This window comes from Dipodomys spectabilis, unplaced genomic scaffold (assembly GCF_019054845.1).
Source record: "Dipodomys spectabilis isolate Male_0828 unplaced genomic scaffold, ASM1905484v1 ptg000017l, whole genome shotgun sequence".
Lineage (NCBI taxonomy): Eukaryota > Metazoa > Chordata > Mammalia > Rodentia > Heteromyidae > Dipodomys > Dipodomys spectabilis.
Window position 1 is genome coordinate 11,218,119 of NW_024870694.1, and position 16,662 is coordinate 11,234,780.

A 16,662-nucleotide genomic window follows, 5' to 3' on the forward strand; every position below is an offset into this window, starting at 1 on the left:
GCCTGGGCCTGGGCACTGTCAATTAGCTTTTTCTCTCTAGTTTGGTGCTCTACCACTTGAACCACAGCTCCACTCCCCACTTGTTTTGGTGATTACTTGGAGATATGAGTGTCATGGACTTCGTACCCAGGCTGGTTTTGAACCTCTACCTTCAGATCTCAGCCTCTTGAGTAGTTAGAATTATAGATGGGAGCCACCACAAAATAGCATTTTGATTGCCACTGCACTGGTTGAAAACATCAAAACTGCTTACAGCATTTAGTCTCAGTCCTAGTAACTCCTATTCCCATGCCTGCTCTCCTTCAAATCATGAATCAGACAATGTTATTCACAGGCTTAGATTCTTTTAGTGGCTTCTGATTGCTTTAAGATATACTAAGCATGGTAGACAAGGTCCTTTGTAATCTAGATAAAGTTTCCCTTTCCAGCCCTATTTCTTATTTCTTTCCAAAGCTCTATGCTCTATTTATAGTGCTTGAGGACCATGTGTTTCTCTTACTTCTGTGTGTTTAGTGACATAATTCCTTGTGACTAAAGGTCCTTGGAAAGATCTTCCTCTTCTTTGCTTGGATCTCACCTTCCCACCCCCCTCCCGCCCTCACCTCCTCCCCACACCCTATTCCTCATATATACAGAGGTATAAGAACTTCTTTTCTTTCCTCAGGAGAGTAGACTCTTACATGTTCCTGACATAGCTCTCTTCTGAGAGCTCTAGGGACAGAAGATTGCTTATTTCACTTAAACTTTAAAGTCTACTATAGAGTACACCCTCAATGGATATCACTAAGTGAGAAAAGAATGAGTGAATGTTGGACTCAGCTGATGGTGGGTAGAGAACTCTGAATCAGGGGTTACAATTGTTTTATGGGACCCAGCCATCATTATTATTTTAGGGAAAATGCCTTGTCTACTACTCAGCCACTACTCTCTCCTGCAGCTCTGATTTCTACACTTATCCTCATAATGATTAAATTGAAGTGAACCCATCCCTTTATTAGCTTGCCAGGGAAGTGGCTCAGTGTGGCCTGACATAAAAAGATGAGCTGGGGAAAAAAAAAAAAAAGATGAGCTGGGCTAGATTAATTCTTTTCTTCTAGGATCCAGAATTTGGGAAACAGATTGAAGTAAGTAACAACTCTGGGAGTTCAGGTTTAAAGGATATATCAAGAACTGGCAAAAATTATGTAGCAGAAATTGCAGAGTGGCCCTGAAATTTATTCTTATCACTTGTGCAAGGCTAATAATTTTTTAAAGGTTGCTGATATTTGAAAACAACATTTTGCATTAAAATTTGGCTAATTGGTTTTTCTTGTAAACCTGAAGTTGGGTATGTCCAAACCTGACTGGAGCTGAGCAACACTCAGGACATGTGCTTTCTGTAAAACATCGTTCCCACCACTCTGCACTGCTTAATGCCTGACCAGATCTATTTATCCAAGTTACCTGCTGGCCTCTGAAACTGTCTTATAATTAAGCTTCCCCCATTCACTTTATCTGCTGAGCCCCCAAAATTGTCTGAAAACCAGGAGGTGGAAGCAGCCAGTACCAATGATGTGTTATATGCACGTCAACTTCACAGGAAAAAAAACCCATACACAGAGGAAACTTGTTAAGGTGTAGGGGTAGGAAGGAGGGAGATATATAGACTCCAGGAGAAGACAATCAGTTCCAGAGATGCCTAGGGTCCTGCACTTCCCAGTTCCAGAAACTGCCAACTAAAATTCTTTTTCTCTCTCTTTCTTCCTTTCTTTCTCTTTCCTTCCTTCCTCCTTTACCTGCCCCCTTTCCTCCCCCTCTCTCTTCCTCTTTCTTTTCCTTTTTCTTTCTTTCTCTCTTTCCCTTTTTCTCTCCTCCTTTCCCTTCCTCCTTCCTCCCCCTTTCCTTCCTACCTTTCCTTTCTCTTTCACTTTCTCTCTTCCTTTCTCTTTTCCCTCCCTCTCTTTCCTTTCTTTCTTCCTTTCTCTCTTGCCCTCTTTCCTCCCTTCCCTTCTTCCTTCCTCACCTCTCTTTTTCCTTTCCTTTCTCTTTCACTTTCTCTCTTCCCTTCCTCCCTCCCACTTGCCTTCTTTCTTTCTTTTTCTCTCTTTTCCTCTTTCTCTCCTCCATTTTCTTCTTCCTTCTCTCTTTTTCCTTCCTTCTTTTCATGTCTCTTTTTTCTTTTCTTTCTCTTCCTTTCCCTCCCCTCCCTCCTTCCCTCCCTTCCTCCCTTCCTTCCTTCCTTCTTTTCTTCCTTCCTTCCCTCCTTCCCTTTCTTGTACCAGTATTTGGGCCTCACATTCTCACTCAGCTTTCTTGCTTATGGCTGGCACTCTACCATTTAGCCAACTTTCCTGCCTAGGCTGATTCTGAATGATGCCTCCAATTCCACCTTTTTTGCTAGGTAATTGGATCTAAGTTTCTCAAGACTTTCTGCGTAGGCTTGTTTTTGAACCTCTATTCTCAATTTCAGCCTCTTGGGTAGTTATATTAAAGGTATGAGCCAGTGGCACATGGCAGGTTGAAATTTTAAATAAATAAATAATAAACAATTGAGACAAAGCTTTGCTATATAGCACAAGCTAGCTTCAAACTGGAGATCCTCCTGTGAAGTTAAATTTTAAATATGACTCCCAAATGTCATTTTGGCACCTTCCAAAATGCTATTCTGTGATAAAACATTGAAACAGTAAGTTATTCTGTATGTGGATTAGTTGTTACAAACTAAGTATTCAATTAAATGTAGTTTGTAAGCTATCAAGAAAAGCTATACAAATTATGCAATTAAAACAAAAAAGTCAAGTTTAAAACCAAAGAAGCAACATATGTAATATGCTCATATTCTTTAAAATACATATCAATATTATACTGTTACCTTTTTTTTTTTTAAAGCAGTACCATCATTTGAACTTAGGGCCTTGAGCTTGATCAACAGGTAAGCCATAACTACAGCTGAGCTTTTTGTTGATTATTTTGGAAACACAGTCTCATAGACTTTTCTTTATTTTCTTTCTTTCTTTCTTTATTTTTTTGGGTCCGGTCGTGAGGCCTGAACTCTGGGCCTGGGCACTGTCCCTCAGCTCTTCAGCTCAAGGCTAGCGCTCTACCACTTGAGCCACAGCGCCACTTCCGGCTTTTTTCTTTTTGCTTATGTGGTGCTGAGGACTTGAACTCAGGGCCTCATACGTGCAAGGCAAGCACTCTACCACTGAGCCACCTTCCCAGCCCCTTATCTCATGGACTTTTTGGTTATTTTAGATGCATAGATTTTTCTGCCTGGACTGGATTGGAACTGTGGTCTTTTGAATCTTAACCCTCTGAATAGCTAGAATTATAGCTAGTGGGCCAATATTACCTGGTAACTACTGTTACTTTCTAAAGGTGCTTAAGAGATCAAAGTATAACCATAGGTTATAGAAAACAATGCAACAATCTAAAATAATACAACAATCTATACTTAGGGTCAAAGGTTGTATTGACTTGGAAAAGTCAGAGGGCTCAGATTTAACTTTTGATTATAACACTGAAGCAGAAAGTGATACAATTATAACAATCATCATTTACTATATGACACTGTGAATAACTGGACAATTTTATCAGATCAGTGATGTTATCTTTGTTTTAAGGCGAGAAAGCTAGGAGATAAGTCCAGGCAGTTTGACTCCATACAGATTGTCATTGAGAGCACTATAATGTTAGAATATCCTACTTATGCATTTTCATAAATACATCCAAAGATGGCTGACTTAAAAATATTCATTTACGCCGGTGTTGGTGGCTCACACCTGTAATCCTAACTACTCTGGAGGCTGAGATCTGAGGATCGTTGTTCAAAGCCAGCCAGGGCAGAAAAGTCCGTGAGACTCTGATCTCCAATAAACCACCAGAAAATCGGAAGTGGCGCTGTGACTCAAGTGGTAGAGCGCTAGCCTTGATCTGAAGAGCTGAGGGACAGCGCCCAGGCCCAGAGTTCAAGGCCCAAAAAAGACAAAATGCCTGCCCTGAAAAATTGTGAGGATTGAGTGCTTCTAGAAAAACTGTTGCTCAGGGCGATGGGTTTTGCAAAGTGGAATATAAAGATCCTGTTGGTCTGAACCTTAGCATCTAAGAACAGTCAGAAACTACTGGGAGAAGAATTAGGGGGAATGGCTTCTGTGGTTTTAACTGCTGTTCCTCCATACCAAAAGCCCTCTGTCACACCCGTCGAAGTCCTTCCAATCCTTTCATGAGTCCTAAATGTCAGCTCTTTCAGGAAGTGGTCTCTGATTATATAAAAAGATGTATGTGGGAGCAATTTCCAAATTAGTAAGCGATGGAACCAATAAGTGAAACATGGACTTGATTATTACAATTGCCCTCCCCTTTCTCTTGCCTTAGTTCCTCTACACTGACAGGAGGTGGTGGCTTGGTTACGTCTTCCTTTTATAATTTCTGCTCTTGCATCTTCAGATTTCAGCCAAAGCTGCTTTAAAGAGGAAATCTCCTTTTCAGACCTGCAGGAGGCGGCTCCTAGGCGCTAGCAGCTCAGCAAGGCGGGGCTGGGGAAACAGAAGAGGCGGGGGCTGGGGGGGGGGGGGGTTGGGGAAACGCTGGGCGCAGCCACGTGACTTCCTTCCCAAGGAGCCTCAGCTGCCGGCCTCCCAGCAACCGCTGCATCCCGCCTAACAACGACTGCGTATCCTGGTTGGCTGTCGGGTGCGGTTGTGGCAAGGAGGTGCCTACGGTCGCGTTGCTCATTGGCTAGGATTACCGTCGTTCAGAGGCGTTGCACGAGCGCCCGCGGGCGGTCCTGCCGGAAGCCCCTCCCACTGGCCGCCGGGTTTGTGGCTGGCTGGCTGCGACTGTCACTCTGGGGCCGTTTCCCCGAGGCCGGCGCTCAGCTGGAGGCGGGAGGAAGAGGGGCCGGACTGGGGCCTGAAGAGCCGTCGCCGTCTCCGCGGCTGCTATGACCAGCGGGCGAGCCGCCCTCCGCAGCTCCGCGCACAGCTAGTCGCGGCCGCGCGCCCGTCGAAGCCGTCCGGGTCCCCCAGTGCCGCCGCTCCCGCGGCCCGCTCGGCTCTTCCAGCGCCGCCCGCCAGGCGAGGCGGAGGTGGGATGAAGATCACCGTGGATTTCGAGGAGTGCCTGAAGGACTCGCCCCGCTTCAGGTAAGCGGCACCGCCGCCCGGCGCTCGGCCGAGGTCTCCCCGGAGCTGCCTCGCCCCGCCGCGGGGCCGTGAGGACCGGCGGGGCCGGGAGCGAGCCGGGCCCGGCCGTCCGCGCCTTTCCGACGGGGCCAGCCACCGTGGCCGCCGCTGCACACCCGACGGGGGCACCGCGGCCCCGGACTGGCCCTTCCCGAGGGACGAGGCGTGGCCGGGAGGAGGACGTCGCCGCTTCGCCCCTTCTCCGCGTCCCGGCTTTGGGGTGGACCGCCCCGGAGGCCGGGCGCACCTCCTTTGGGCTTGGGAGGGGGTGGGGATCGGGGTGCTGCTGTGCTCCTCAAGTCCTTCGGCGAGCGCGCGCTTCGCCCCCTTCCTCTTCCAGGGGCTCTTCCTTTCCTCTTCCTTCCGCTCGGTCTGGATTTCCACCCCCTCTCCCCTCTCCACCCGCTTTCCAGCGAGCGAGTGTGCGAGCGTACCGGGCATCCTCCGTGCACTCCACTTAGTTCCTCTTTGCGCTTTTCCGCCCCTCTTCCCCGGGGGTGGGGGTGGGAGGAAGGAGTGGGGGGCGATCGGGGACATCTGCTTCTGCTTCTGCTTCGTCTCCCAACCCGAGTGGCGTTCTGGAAAGCGCTGGTGGTGGTTCATTTGTTCGGGAGTCGGGGTGGGGTGGAGTGGGGGGGGGGTGGCTGTCACCATGCGCGTTCCGTGGACCCTAGTCGGTGACTTGACTGCTCTTCTCTCCGCATAAGCTCTTTGAAGAAGAAAAGGCTGCCGTGGTACTGGGGCGCAGGATGAGGATTAGAGAACCCGAGCTTTTCTGTTTTGAGAACGGAAGTAGGAGTGCCCTGAGGATTGCTCTTCTGTTCCTCTTCCCGCAGCCTCGGCCCTGAAGGGGCCTGGATTACTGTCGGATGCTCCCAGTGGATCGGTCACATGAAGTGATCTGGTGGCATTCTGTGATTCACATGGACTGCCCAGCCTCCTGTGTGAGAGGTGGCATTCCTCAGGAAGTCCGGAATACATGCTCTTTTCTTTCTAGCATTGTAGGAAACTCTTGAATTGCCTTTTTTTTTTTTAAATTTTAAGAGAATGGAGTTTTTCTAGGTTGTAATTTGTAGTGTATTGATAGGGGTAGTGCTAGGCCTTAAAATAAGACTTCCGTTAGTGCAATTTATTGAGAAAGCTTCCTTCAAGCATTGTATGTGTATGTATGTATGTATACGTACACGCATGCACTCATCTCCCTGCCAAGCCTGGACTGTTAATTCTGCCCAGGAACTAACTGTTCCCATGCTTATCACTATTCATTTGATTTCCCATTCTTTCAGTGAAGAACAGGGAAGGAAGTAAAAATGTAAAACGAAGAAACTTATTAGAGAAGTTTGAAGAACACTACAATTGGTGATCTTTTCTGGGTGTTAATTTTAATTGGAACTTAGAGCTATTACTTGGTTTGATTACTACACTTGATAATAAATTTTGCACCTTTTATGATCAGGGTTTAGGGGAACATAAATGGATTGTTTAGGACAGCCTTGCAAATTAGTTTCCAAGGCAGAGTGGCAAATTAAGTAATTTTTAGAGTACCATAGAAAGTTCTACTAATGTGGTCAGAAAGTTCTGTTAATGTGATTTTTAAAAATTTTTTTAAATGAATTAATGTGCTTTTCTTTTTAGAGCATGTAGCTTTGTACTCCCTTGGTTTCATGTTTTAAATCTGATAAAATGTTGAGTGGAATGATTTGGAAATACTTCTAGTCATTGATGTTGGTCGCAAACTATGTGATGCTTTTACTTTTAAAATTCAGGGAATAATTGAGTATAAAATATGGTCATTAAATTATATGGCATAGTATAGCAAACTCTTGTTAGATTGGAATGTACTATTAGTTAAGATAGAGGTGTTCAGAAGTTGTTTCTAGCCTTCTAATTATTGTCAATTTCAAATTGGGAAGAGATACCAAGATAGTAAGAATCCCAGCATTTGAGAATAGATTAGATTGCAGCAGAGGAAAAATTCTCATTATTCATAATCCCAATATATTTTTTTATAACTTCACTTCTATGCAGTTCTAAATAGTATATGATGAGTGTTTCAAAGTAGTATATGATGTATATATTATAGTATCAGCATAGTATCATAGTATATGTATCATAATATGACACATATAAATAATATACAATGTGTGTGTCAGAGAAACTTGACTTAGGTATTATGTAAGTTATGAGTGATATATTAAAGCATGCCAAAATAGAGCTGTGCATTCCTATAATCCCAACTTCTTGGGAGATTGAGGCGGTGGGATGATGAATTGGAGACCCTCTTCCTCCTCTCCTCTCTCTCTCTCTTTCTCTCTCTCTCTCTCTCTCTCACACACACACACAAATAAGGAAAGGAAGAAGGACTGATTTTGTAGTTGGATAACTAGCCAGTTTACTTTTAGTGTTTGGCTCTATTCTCTCTTCCTCAACCAAAGTGGTTTCAATTCAGCATATCATTTCCCACCCTCTCTCCCCCTTTTTTTATGCCAAGTCCTGGGGTTTGAACTCAGGGCCTAAGTGCTGTCCCTTAACTTTTTGCTCACAGCTAGTGCTTTTACCACTTTCTCTTTGAGAATTTTGATGGTTAATTGGAAATGTCTCATGAACTTTCCAGGAACATAATTCCTCAGATCTCAGCCTCCTAAGTAGCTAGGATTACAGGCATAAGCCAATGCCTGGCATTAAACATGTCAATTTCTGAGTACAATGCATCTTGCTCTGTTGTGTTGTCTTTATGTCTTATTTTTATTTTCTTTCACAAATGAATATTGTTGCATTTAGATTTGGCATCTGGCATGTACATGTAACTGCAAAAGGCAGATCTTTTTCTTGTTAAATGGTTAAAGAAATAAAGGTGTGTGTGAAGCTGGCTCAGATAAGGAGAAGAAAATGTTGTAGTTGCGACATTGTGTTTGGTAATTGGAATAAACATTCTAGTGAAAGGTTATTTTGTTTTTTGTCTTTAGATTGGAGGACACACATTTCATTGTGTACTTTTGGAGTTTCTTTTTTAGTTTTTTTAAACACCAGAGTGAAATTAGCTTAAAGGTCAAAACTTGTACTTTGAAAAATCTATAAGACTGTAAATGTGTCTAAGAATTTTTTGTTTTTACTAGAACTTTACATTTTGATTGACATTCCATGAAGTTAGATTTTGGGCACTAAATTATATTTAGTTTAGAATTTTGTAAAATCCCAACAGGAATAGTGAAAGGGGTGACATCAATGAAGATACATTGCATTCATAACTGATTTGTTGAATGGTTAACTCCTTTGCACGCCTACAATTAAAAAAATTTCCAGTAGTTGGAAGGCCCAGGAAGGAGGATTTTAGGTTCTAGGTTAAGATGTACTACATAGCAAGATACCGGCTCCAAAAAAAAAAGGTGTTTTCATTACTTAAAAATATTTTGATTGACTTAGGAAATGTATATTTTGTTTGAAATAAAAAGTTGAGAGGCCATATGTGATAGTGCATGTCTGTAATCCTTGTACTAGGGAGGATAAGGCAGGAGGATCATGACTTTGAGGCCCCCTTTGACTGCACAGGGTGACTTTGTCTCGAACACATATGGACACAGACACCCTTTTGCCCTCAGACACACACACGCTAAACAAACAGTAAAAGTAACAGGAAGTTGAATTGTATTTCTTCTGAACTGTGAAAGTTTCCTTGCCTCTGAGCAGTGCTCAGATACAAACAATATTTGCTTTTCAAACACTGTTGTCTTATTTATTTATTTTTGGTTAGCATGACAGTTCTATAAGGAGGGGTTCATTTTCCCACACATGTAAACAATGTTTCCCAAATCAACCTCACTCCCTTCATCACCCTTTCTTCTTAAAATAATTTCATTAGGTCAAATATTATAGTCTTTATCTGATATATTTATTTATTTATTGTTTTTTGTTTTTGTTTTGTTTTATTGTGGTCGGTCATGGGTTTTGAACTCAAAGCCTGAGCTTTTTCACTCAAGGCTAACACTCTACCACTTTGAGCCACAGCACCACCTCTGGCTTTCTGGTGGCTAATTGAAGATAAAGAGTTTCACAGACTTTCCTAACCTGGCTGGCTTTGAATCATGATCCTCAGATCTCAGCATCTTGAGTAGCTAGGATTATAGGTGTGAGCCACTGCTCCTGACCTTACATTTAGGTTTTAAAAAATTGTTACTCTCTGTTGTACACTATCTGTTGCAATAACAACAGAATTTTAAAAAAAGTGACATTGGTTTAATGGGTGAATTGGAATGTTATGTGAGTATATACTCTGTTTATTTATTAAGCTGGTACCAGTCCTTTGTTTTGCTATTAAGCTGGCCGATTTGCTACTTTACATTTCATTTTTTTAACAGGTAAGCTTTTCTAACAGTTGGCACCTAATATATTGAAAACCTGACCTTGATACTCCTACTGAATCTTCATTTGATATATGATCAACCTGAAGTTCTCTACAATATGCTAGAACTCATACTGGACTTTTTTTTTTTTTTTTTTTTGTCAGTCGTGGGGCTTTAACTCTAGGGGTACTGTCCCTGAGCTCTTTAGCTCAAGGCTAGCACGCTACCAGTTGAGCCACAGTGCCACTTGCCACTTTCGGCCTTTTTAAAATTTTTATTTATTTATTTATTTTTGGGGGGGTCTGGTGGTGGGGCCTGAACTCTGGGCCTGGGCGCTGTCCCTCAGCTCTTCAGCTCAAGGCTAGTGCTCTACCACTTGAGCCACAGAGCCACTTCCGGCTTTTCCCTTTTTGCTTATGTGGTGCTGAGGAATCGAACCCAGGGCTTCATGCATGCAAGGCAAATGCTCTACCAGTGAGCCACCTTCCCAGCCCCGGCCTTTTTTTCTGTTTATGTGGTGCCGAGGAATTGAACTGAGGGCCTCATGCATGCGAGGCAAGCGCTCTACCACTGAGCCACCTTCCCAGCCCCATACTGGACATTTTTATAGCTACTGTCTCACTTAACTTTTAAAATATGAAGTAGGAATTATTACTGTCTTTGCCATGGACTGGCTTCAAACTTGTAGCCCAGACTGGCCTTGAACTTATAATTCTTCTACTTCCAACTCCCAAGTGCAGGGATAATAGGAGTACATCATAGCTGAATTACAATATTTTCTCTCTCTTTTTTCCTTTTTGCCCTGGGACTTGAACTCAGGGCCTAGAATACTTTCTTCACTCATGACTAGGGCTATACTTACATCTCCATTTTACTGGTTAATTGAAGATAAAAGTCTTTGAAGATTTGTCTACCTGGGCTGGTTTAGAACTTCATTCCCCAGATCTTAGCATTCTGAGTAGCGAGGATCATAGGTATGAGCCCCTGGCACCTGGTATAATCCTCATTTAATTTTTTTTGGTAGTCCTGAGGCTTGAACTCAGGGCCTGGGCACTATCCCTGAACTTCTTTTGCTCAAGGCTAGCACTCTACCACTTGAACCACAGCTTCAGTTCTGGCCTTTCTTTGTTTTTGTGGTATTGCGGAATTAAACCCAGGGCTTCATGAATGCTAGGCACTCTACTACTACACCTCATTCCCAGCCCTAATCCTCATTTAAAAAAAAATATTAGACAGGTTCCAGAATATTCTGAGACATTAATGATCTTTCTTAATGGTGGACTTTAAAAATGAGGGGCCTGGATGTGCTGGAATTACGGCTCAAGAGGTAATACCTGCCTAGGAAGTATAAAGGCCTGTGTTCCAACCCCAGTACTGTATGGATAGATAAATAAATAGCTGAATGGATAGATGACTAGGTGGGTAGATAGGTAGGTAGATAGATAAGACTTGGAAGTGAATTTACACCTCCATCTGTGTTTTTTTCTTTCAAGTTTCAGTTCCATGAATCTATCTCAGTGTGACAATAGCAAATGAAAAATTGTAGAAACAAACAATTCATGTTTTTAAAATTTGCCTTTCTGAGAAGTGTGAAATCTTATGTTGTCCTGCTGAATCCCAAAGGGTCTGAATTGTTCCCTTGTCTAATATATGCATACTATGTAGGCCACTTACCCATCAGTCACTGAACTGTCCTGGTTCTCAGATGAACTGAAGTGGTATTGCATTGCTTGTGTTCAGATGAGTTTTATCGTACTTTGTAATGGTCTCCAAGTACAGGTATAGAGATGCTGGCAATTCATAAATGCCAGAAAGATACTTGAAGTACTTCAATTAAGTGAAAAGGTGAAAAGATCTTGTATGCTGAATTTAAGATATCTGGTGGATACCAGATATACCTGTAATCCTAGCTGCTCAGGAGGCTGAGATCTGAGGACACAGTTCAAATGGAGCCTGTGTGGGGAAGGCCATGAAACTCTTATTTCCAATTAACCACATAAAACCTGGAAGTGGAGCTGTTGCTCAAAGTGGTGGAGCGCTAGCCTTGAGCAAAAAGGCTCAGGGACTGCTCCCAAGTCCTGAATTCAAGCCCCACAACTGGCAAAAATATCTGGTGCTTTGGTTTGTGTGTAAAACGTTCTGCACAGGCACACAGGAGCCCAGTTGATGGGGCTGTTTTGTGAACTGGGCAGGTGGGGCTCAGCTGGAGGAAGTAAGTTTCATGTGGCATGTCTTTGAAACTTATACCTGCCCCCTGGTCTGTTCTTGCTTTGCATTCTGTCCTCAAAGTGAACAACTTTCTTTCTTCACATGCTCCTGCCACCACAATGTTCTGTCTGGAGCCAAGCAGCCTATGGGTCAAATCTGCTGGAAACATGAGCCCAAATAAGTCATTGCTTTAAGTTGTTATTTAGGTATTTTGGTCACAGCAATGTGAAGATAATACAGAAAATTGGTACCAGAGAAGTTGGTCCATTGCTGTGCTTCACCTGATGATGTGGGTTCAGAAGAATTGGTTTGTGGGAAGAATTTGGAAGAGCTTGGAAAATTGGGCTAGAGAAGCCCTTGGGTGTTCTAAATAGAGGTTAATAAGTGACTCTGGGGGGAGCTCAGAAGACCAGAATGCCTAGAATAATACAGACAGTGAAGACTCAGGAAGTTTCTGGTGTAATTAATTGAGAACTGTATTGGTAATTGAACTAGTAGAGACCATACTGTATTGTGGAAAATAATTTGCCTAAATTTTGTCTATGTCCTGTGATAATAGGATGCTGAATTTAAAGATAGTAGACGAATTAATATGGCAGGAAAGTTCAAGGCAGTCCAACATTCACTTGGTCCTGGGTATCAGTAGCTGCTTTTAGCTAGATTTGGAGAATTGGCAGCATAACTCAAAGCAGAAAGATTTGAAAAATTTATTTGGTCAGAAAAACCAGTGTAAAGATGGTTCTAAACAAGGCATAGTTTCTGAAGAGATCTGTGCCAATAAAAAGAAGCCAACTACTTTGTATTGGGGACATTAGGAAAGATGCCTTGAAGGCATCTCAGGAATTGGCCAGACCCCAGTTATTACAGGTACAATGGCATGAATGAGTGATCTCCTCTGTAAGACTTCCACTTAATGGAGAAGTGCCTCTGGGGCACTCTGCTCACAAAAGGGCAGCCTAGGACAGTGTTTCCCTAGGATTCAGTTCACCTTATTCTGCTGCCCAGAGGCCGGTACAGCTATGCTCCAAGGAGGCCCAGATACTGCTTTTTAAATACCAGTGTTTAAAATCTAGTTTCTCAGGCATGTAGAATGCAAGAGTTTGGGAGGCCAGGGAGCTTCCCACTCAGACTTCAGAGAATATCTGGGAGACCAGGCAATGTCCCTGAGAGACACCCAGGATGGTGGAGATTCTAGGCGCGTGCAATATCTGCTGAGAACAGTTGACACTGAGTTGAGACAGCCCACCTGGGCTGCAGCCAGCAAGGCCACAGGGACAGGACTGTCCAAAGCCCATTGGAACTCACATCAGGACACCCTGGATACTAGAAAGAACCATAAGATTTATTTGCCCTACTTGTTTTGGTTTAATTCTTCCTTATTATTCTCCTGTTCCTTCATTTTGGAATGGGAATGTTTTACTATGTCATTTTATATTGCAAGTATGTAATTTCCTTTTTTTATTTTACAGGAGCTCACAGCTGAAAGGTTGCCTTGAGTTTCATATGGTATTTTGAGTTTGGACTTTTGAACAGTATTGGAACTGTGAAAGACTTTGGGGACTTTCTAGGTGAACTAAATGCATTTTGCATTATGAGATGGCCATGAGCCGTTGGGGACTAGAGGCAGAATGTTATGATTTGAGAATGAAATATTCCTCATAGGCTTATGTGTTGAATGCTGGTGACATTATTTTGGGAGGTTATAGAAATATTGGGAAGTGAGAGTCCAGCTGCAAGAAGTAGGTTCCAGGGGTTGTGTCTTTGGAGATTATCTTGGTCCCTGGTCTCTTTCTGTCTTCTCTGCCTTCTGTTTACTATGGTTCTGTGAACCATTCCATCATGCCCTCCCTACTACAATGGATTAACACCTCTGAAAACACAAGATTCCTCTTTAAGACATTTTGCTTAGCTATTTGGTATTGGTGACAAGAAAAGTAACTAACACATACGGTAAGAATGATTCTTCTTTTTCTGAAATTGTGAAAATGGAATAAGAGATTTGTGCTAGTTTTGTGCCTTACCTCAGCCTGTAAAAGTTACATATCTATTTATATAGTTCATGTTTAGCTAATATGCAAAAAAAATAATAATTTGTGAATAGAAGGCATGAACAGACAATGTGTAATTGATGTCAGTGTGTTGTGTTAGGGTTTAGGCTATAAAAAGGTTCGAGCAAAAGAGCCCTTGAAATGACTGAAACCTAGCCATTTATTGCAAGGAAGAGATTATATACATGTATGTGTATAACCATCAAGTGTATGTTTGGACTGAAAAATGCAAACCTTACTGGAGAGCCTGATGAAGAAACTGCCACATTTTCAGTGGTGTGGAAAAAATTGAAGCCAGGCGCTGGTGGCTCATGCCTGTAATCCTGCCTACTCTGGAGGCTGAGTGAGATCTGAGGATCGAAGTTCAAAGCCAGCCCAGACAGGAAAGACTGTGAGACTCTTATCTCCAATAAACCACCAGAAAACCAGAAGTGGCGCTGTGGCTCAAGTGGTAGAGCTCTAGCCTTGAGCTGAAGAGCTGAGGGACAGTCTGCCCAGGCCCAGAGTTCAGGTCCCACGACTAACCAAAAAAAAAAAAGTTGAATAAGGTTTCTATTAATATCTTCAGTGAGGAAACTAGGCTCTTCTAGGAGAAAATGACCAACAGAACCTGTGCACACCAAAACATAAAACATGGAGGTTGTATTCTCATTCAAAATGCAAAAAGGTTTTGGCAAAAAAAAAAAAAAAACCCCGTATAAATCTATTGAAAATGTCTAAGTATTGACTTTTGTTTCTGATACCCAACTTTTGATGTCACCATGGTTCAGTGGTCCAGGATTACCTGAAGCAGATGAATAGCCATTTCACATGTCTGTATCATTCATCTTAGTACCCTTCATCACATAGGCATTTGTGTCATCTCACATCATAGTAAGAGGAAATATAACAACAGTATGATATTTTTAGAGGTAATATACTAAAATTTCTAATAGTGTAATAATGATGATGATCATGATTCTCTTATTGTGCCCACTGAACTTGTGATCCTTCTGCTTCATTAGTAGTAATACTTTTATAACTATTTTTTTCCTTTCCGATTAAGTATTTGATCAAACTTCACAGCATGGGTTGCTTTTCATTGCATTTAGCCACCTGTGTGTTGTTGAACCAATTACCAATTCATCTCTCATTGGAATGATTTAACAACTAAGAAAATTTTGAACTATTACGGCACTAGGTGAGATCTCAGTTGTATCTGAGACCTTGATTTGGGTAGGAGCTAGATATGGTTTATGTTATACTAAGGGTTTTTGTAGATCATCATAAGAAACGGTGGGAAACTAAATGTGACATGTTCACATCTTTGTCTTTCAAAGCAAACTATTTTAGTGTATCCCAGTATGGAACAAAACAGATACAGCCTTTGCCAAACATGCCACATGCCTGTTATCCTAGCTACTCAGGAAGCCGAGATCTGAGAATTGTGGTTCAGAGCAAGCCCAGGCAGACAAATCCATGAGAGTATTATTTTCAATTAATGAACAAAATACTGGAAGTATAGGTGTGGCTCAAGTGATAGAGCACCAGCTGTGAGGAAAAAGGTGGAACAGCACTGTGTTCAAGCCTCAGTACTGGCACAGGGCAATCCCCCAATAGATAGATAGAAAGATAGATTTAGATTTGACATACATACCTACACACACACACACACACACACACACACACACACACACACACGGATATCTATACTCCTCAACAAAATTATAATAAATTCTCAATCTGAGAAAGTTAATTAGGAAATAGGTATGAGATACTAGGTTATTGTTAATATTATATAGTAACGCTAAAGAGATTCTGTTCAAGATTCTTAGTTGTTGAAGATCAGTAAAAATAACAGTGTCTTGAATTTGTTTTAAAGAACACCAACAATGAAAGGGAGAGGACTATAAACAAGTATGAGAAATTTTTGATAATTGTGGAAGCTAGGTAATAGGTACATAGGAGTGTATTGTTAGTTTTCTATTTTTTTTGTGTGTCTTTGAGGTTAATAAAGATAATTACTACTTGGGGCTGGGAAGGTGGCTCAGTGGTAGAGCGCTTGCCTTGCGTGCATGAGGCCCTGGGTTCAATTCCTCAGCACTACATAAGCCAAAAAAAAAAAAAAAAGATAATTACTACTGATTCTTAGTTTTGACCCTCCCTCAAATGCACCAGAATGTTCAATTTTATGTGAAATTTGTCTGTAATCCAAAACTAATATTATTTTCTAGAGGGATACTTTATATATGTAATACTGCTGAATATACCTATACACACACACACACACACACACTCACACACATATATACGTGCGCACACACACACACACACACACACCATATATCAAAAGAACTTACTGCTAAATATTTGATAAGTAAAGAACTTTTAGCAGAATTGTTCGTTTCTGAACCTTTTTTTTTGGTAAGTTGTGGACCTTGAACTCTGGGCCTGGGCACTGTCCCTCAGCTCTTCAGCCCAAGGCCAGTGCTCTACCACATAAGCCACAGTGCCACTTCCAGTTTTCTGAGTGGTTTATTGGAGATAAGAGTCTCATGGAGACTTTTCTGCCGGGACTGACTTTGAATCGTGATCCTCAGACCTTAGCCTCCTTGAGTAGCTAGGGTTACAGGCGTGAACCACCAGCACCCAGCTTGTTTCTGAATCTCTTGATATCAAATGTTTTAAGGTATTGCATAATCTTCCTCTTAGAGTATTCATTTAAAAATCTCAGTCTTTTAGGTATACCAGAATGCTAGCTATGACAATAGAAAAATTCTGTACAAGTTACAAAACTGTTTAATTCAAACCATCACTCACAATTATAGAACACTATTGTAGAGATTTTTTTTTGCTTATCAATTGGCTATTGTAGTGTGTAATCTTTCCTATGATTACAACATTAATGCATTAACTAGTGCTGCT

General features: G+C 42.0%; 1 protein-coding gene across 2 annotated transcripts in view; it reads left to right on the forward strand.

The window, feature by feature from the left end:
* Positions 1 to 4,631: 4,631 nt before the first annotated feature.
* Positions 4,632 to 16,662, forward strand: part of Acap2 (ArfGAP with coiled-coil, ankyrin repeat and PH domains 2) — a 130,166-nt gene continuing 118,135 nt past the window's right edge. For both annotated transcript variants that reach the window (XR_006145973.1, XM_042670179.1), the window contains exon 1: positions 4,632 to 5,123. Coding sequence is in view for 1 of the 2 variants with exons in the window: in XM_042670179.1 (XP_042526113.1) it covers positions 5,071 to 5,123 (53 nt within the window). In the remaining variant the exon portion in view is untranslated. The remainder of the gene's footprint in view (positions 5,124 to 16,662) is intronic.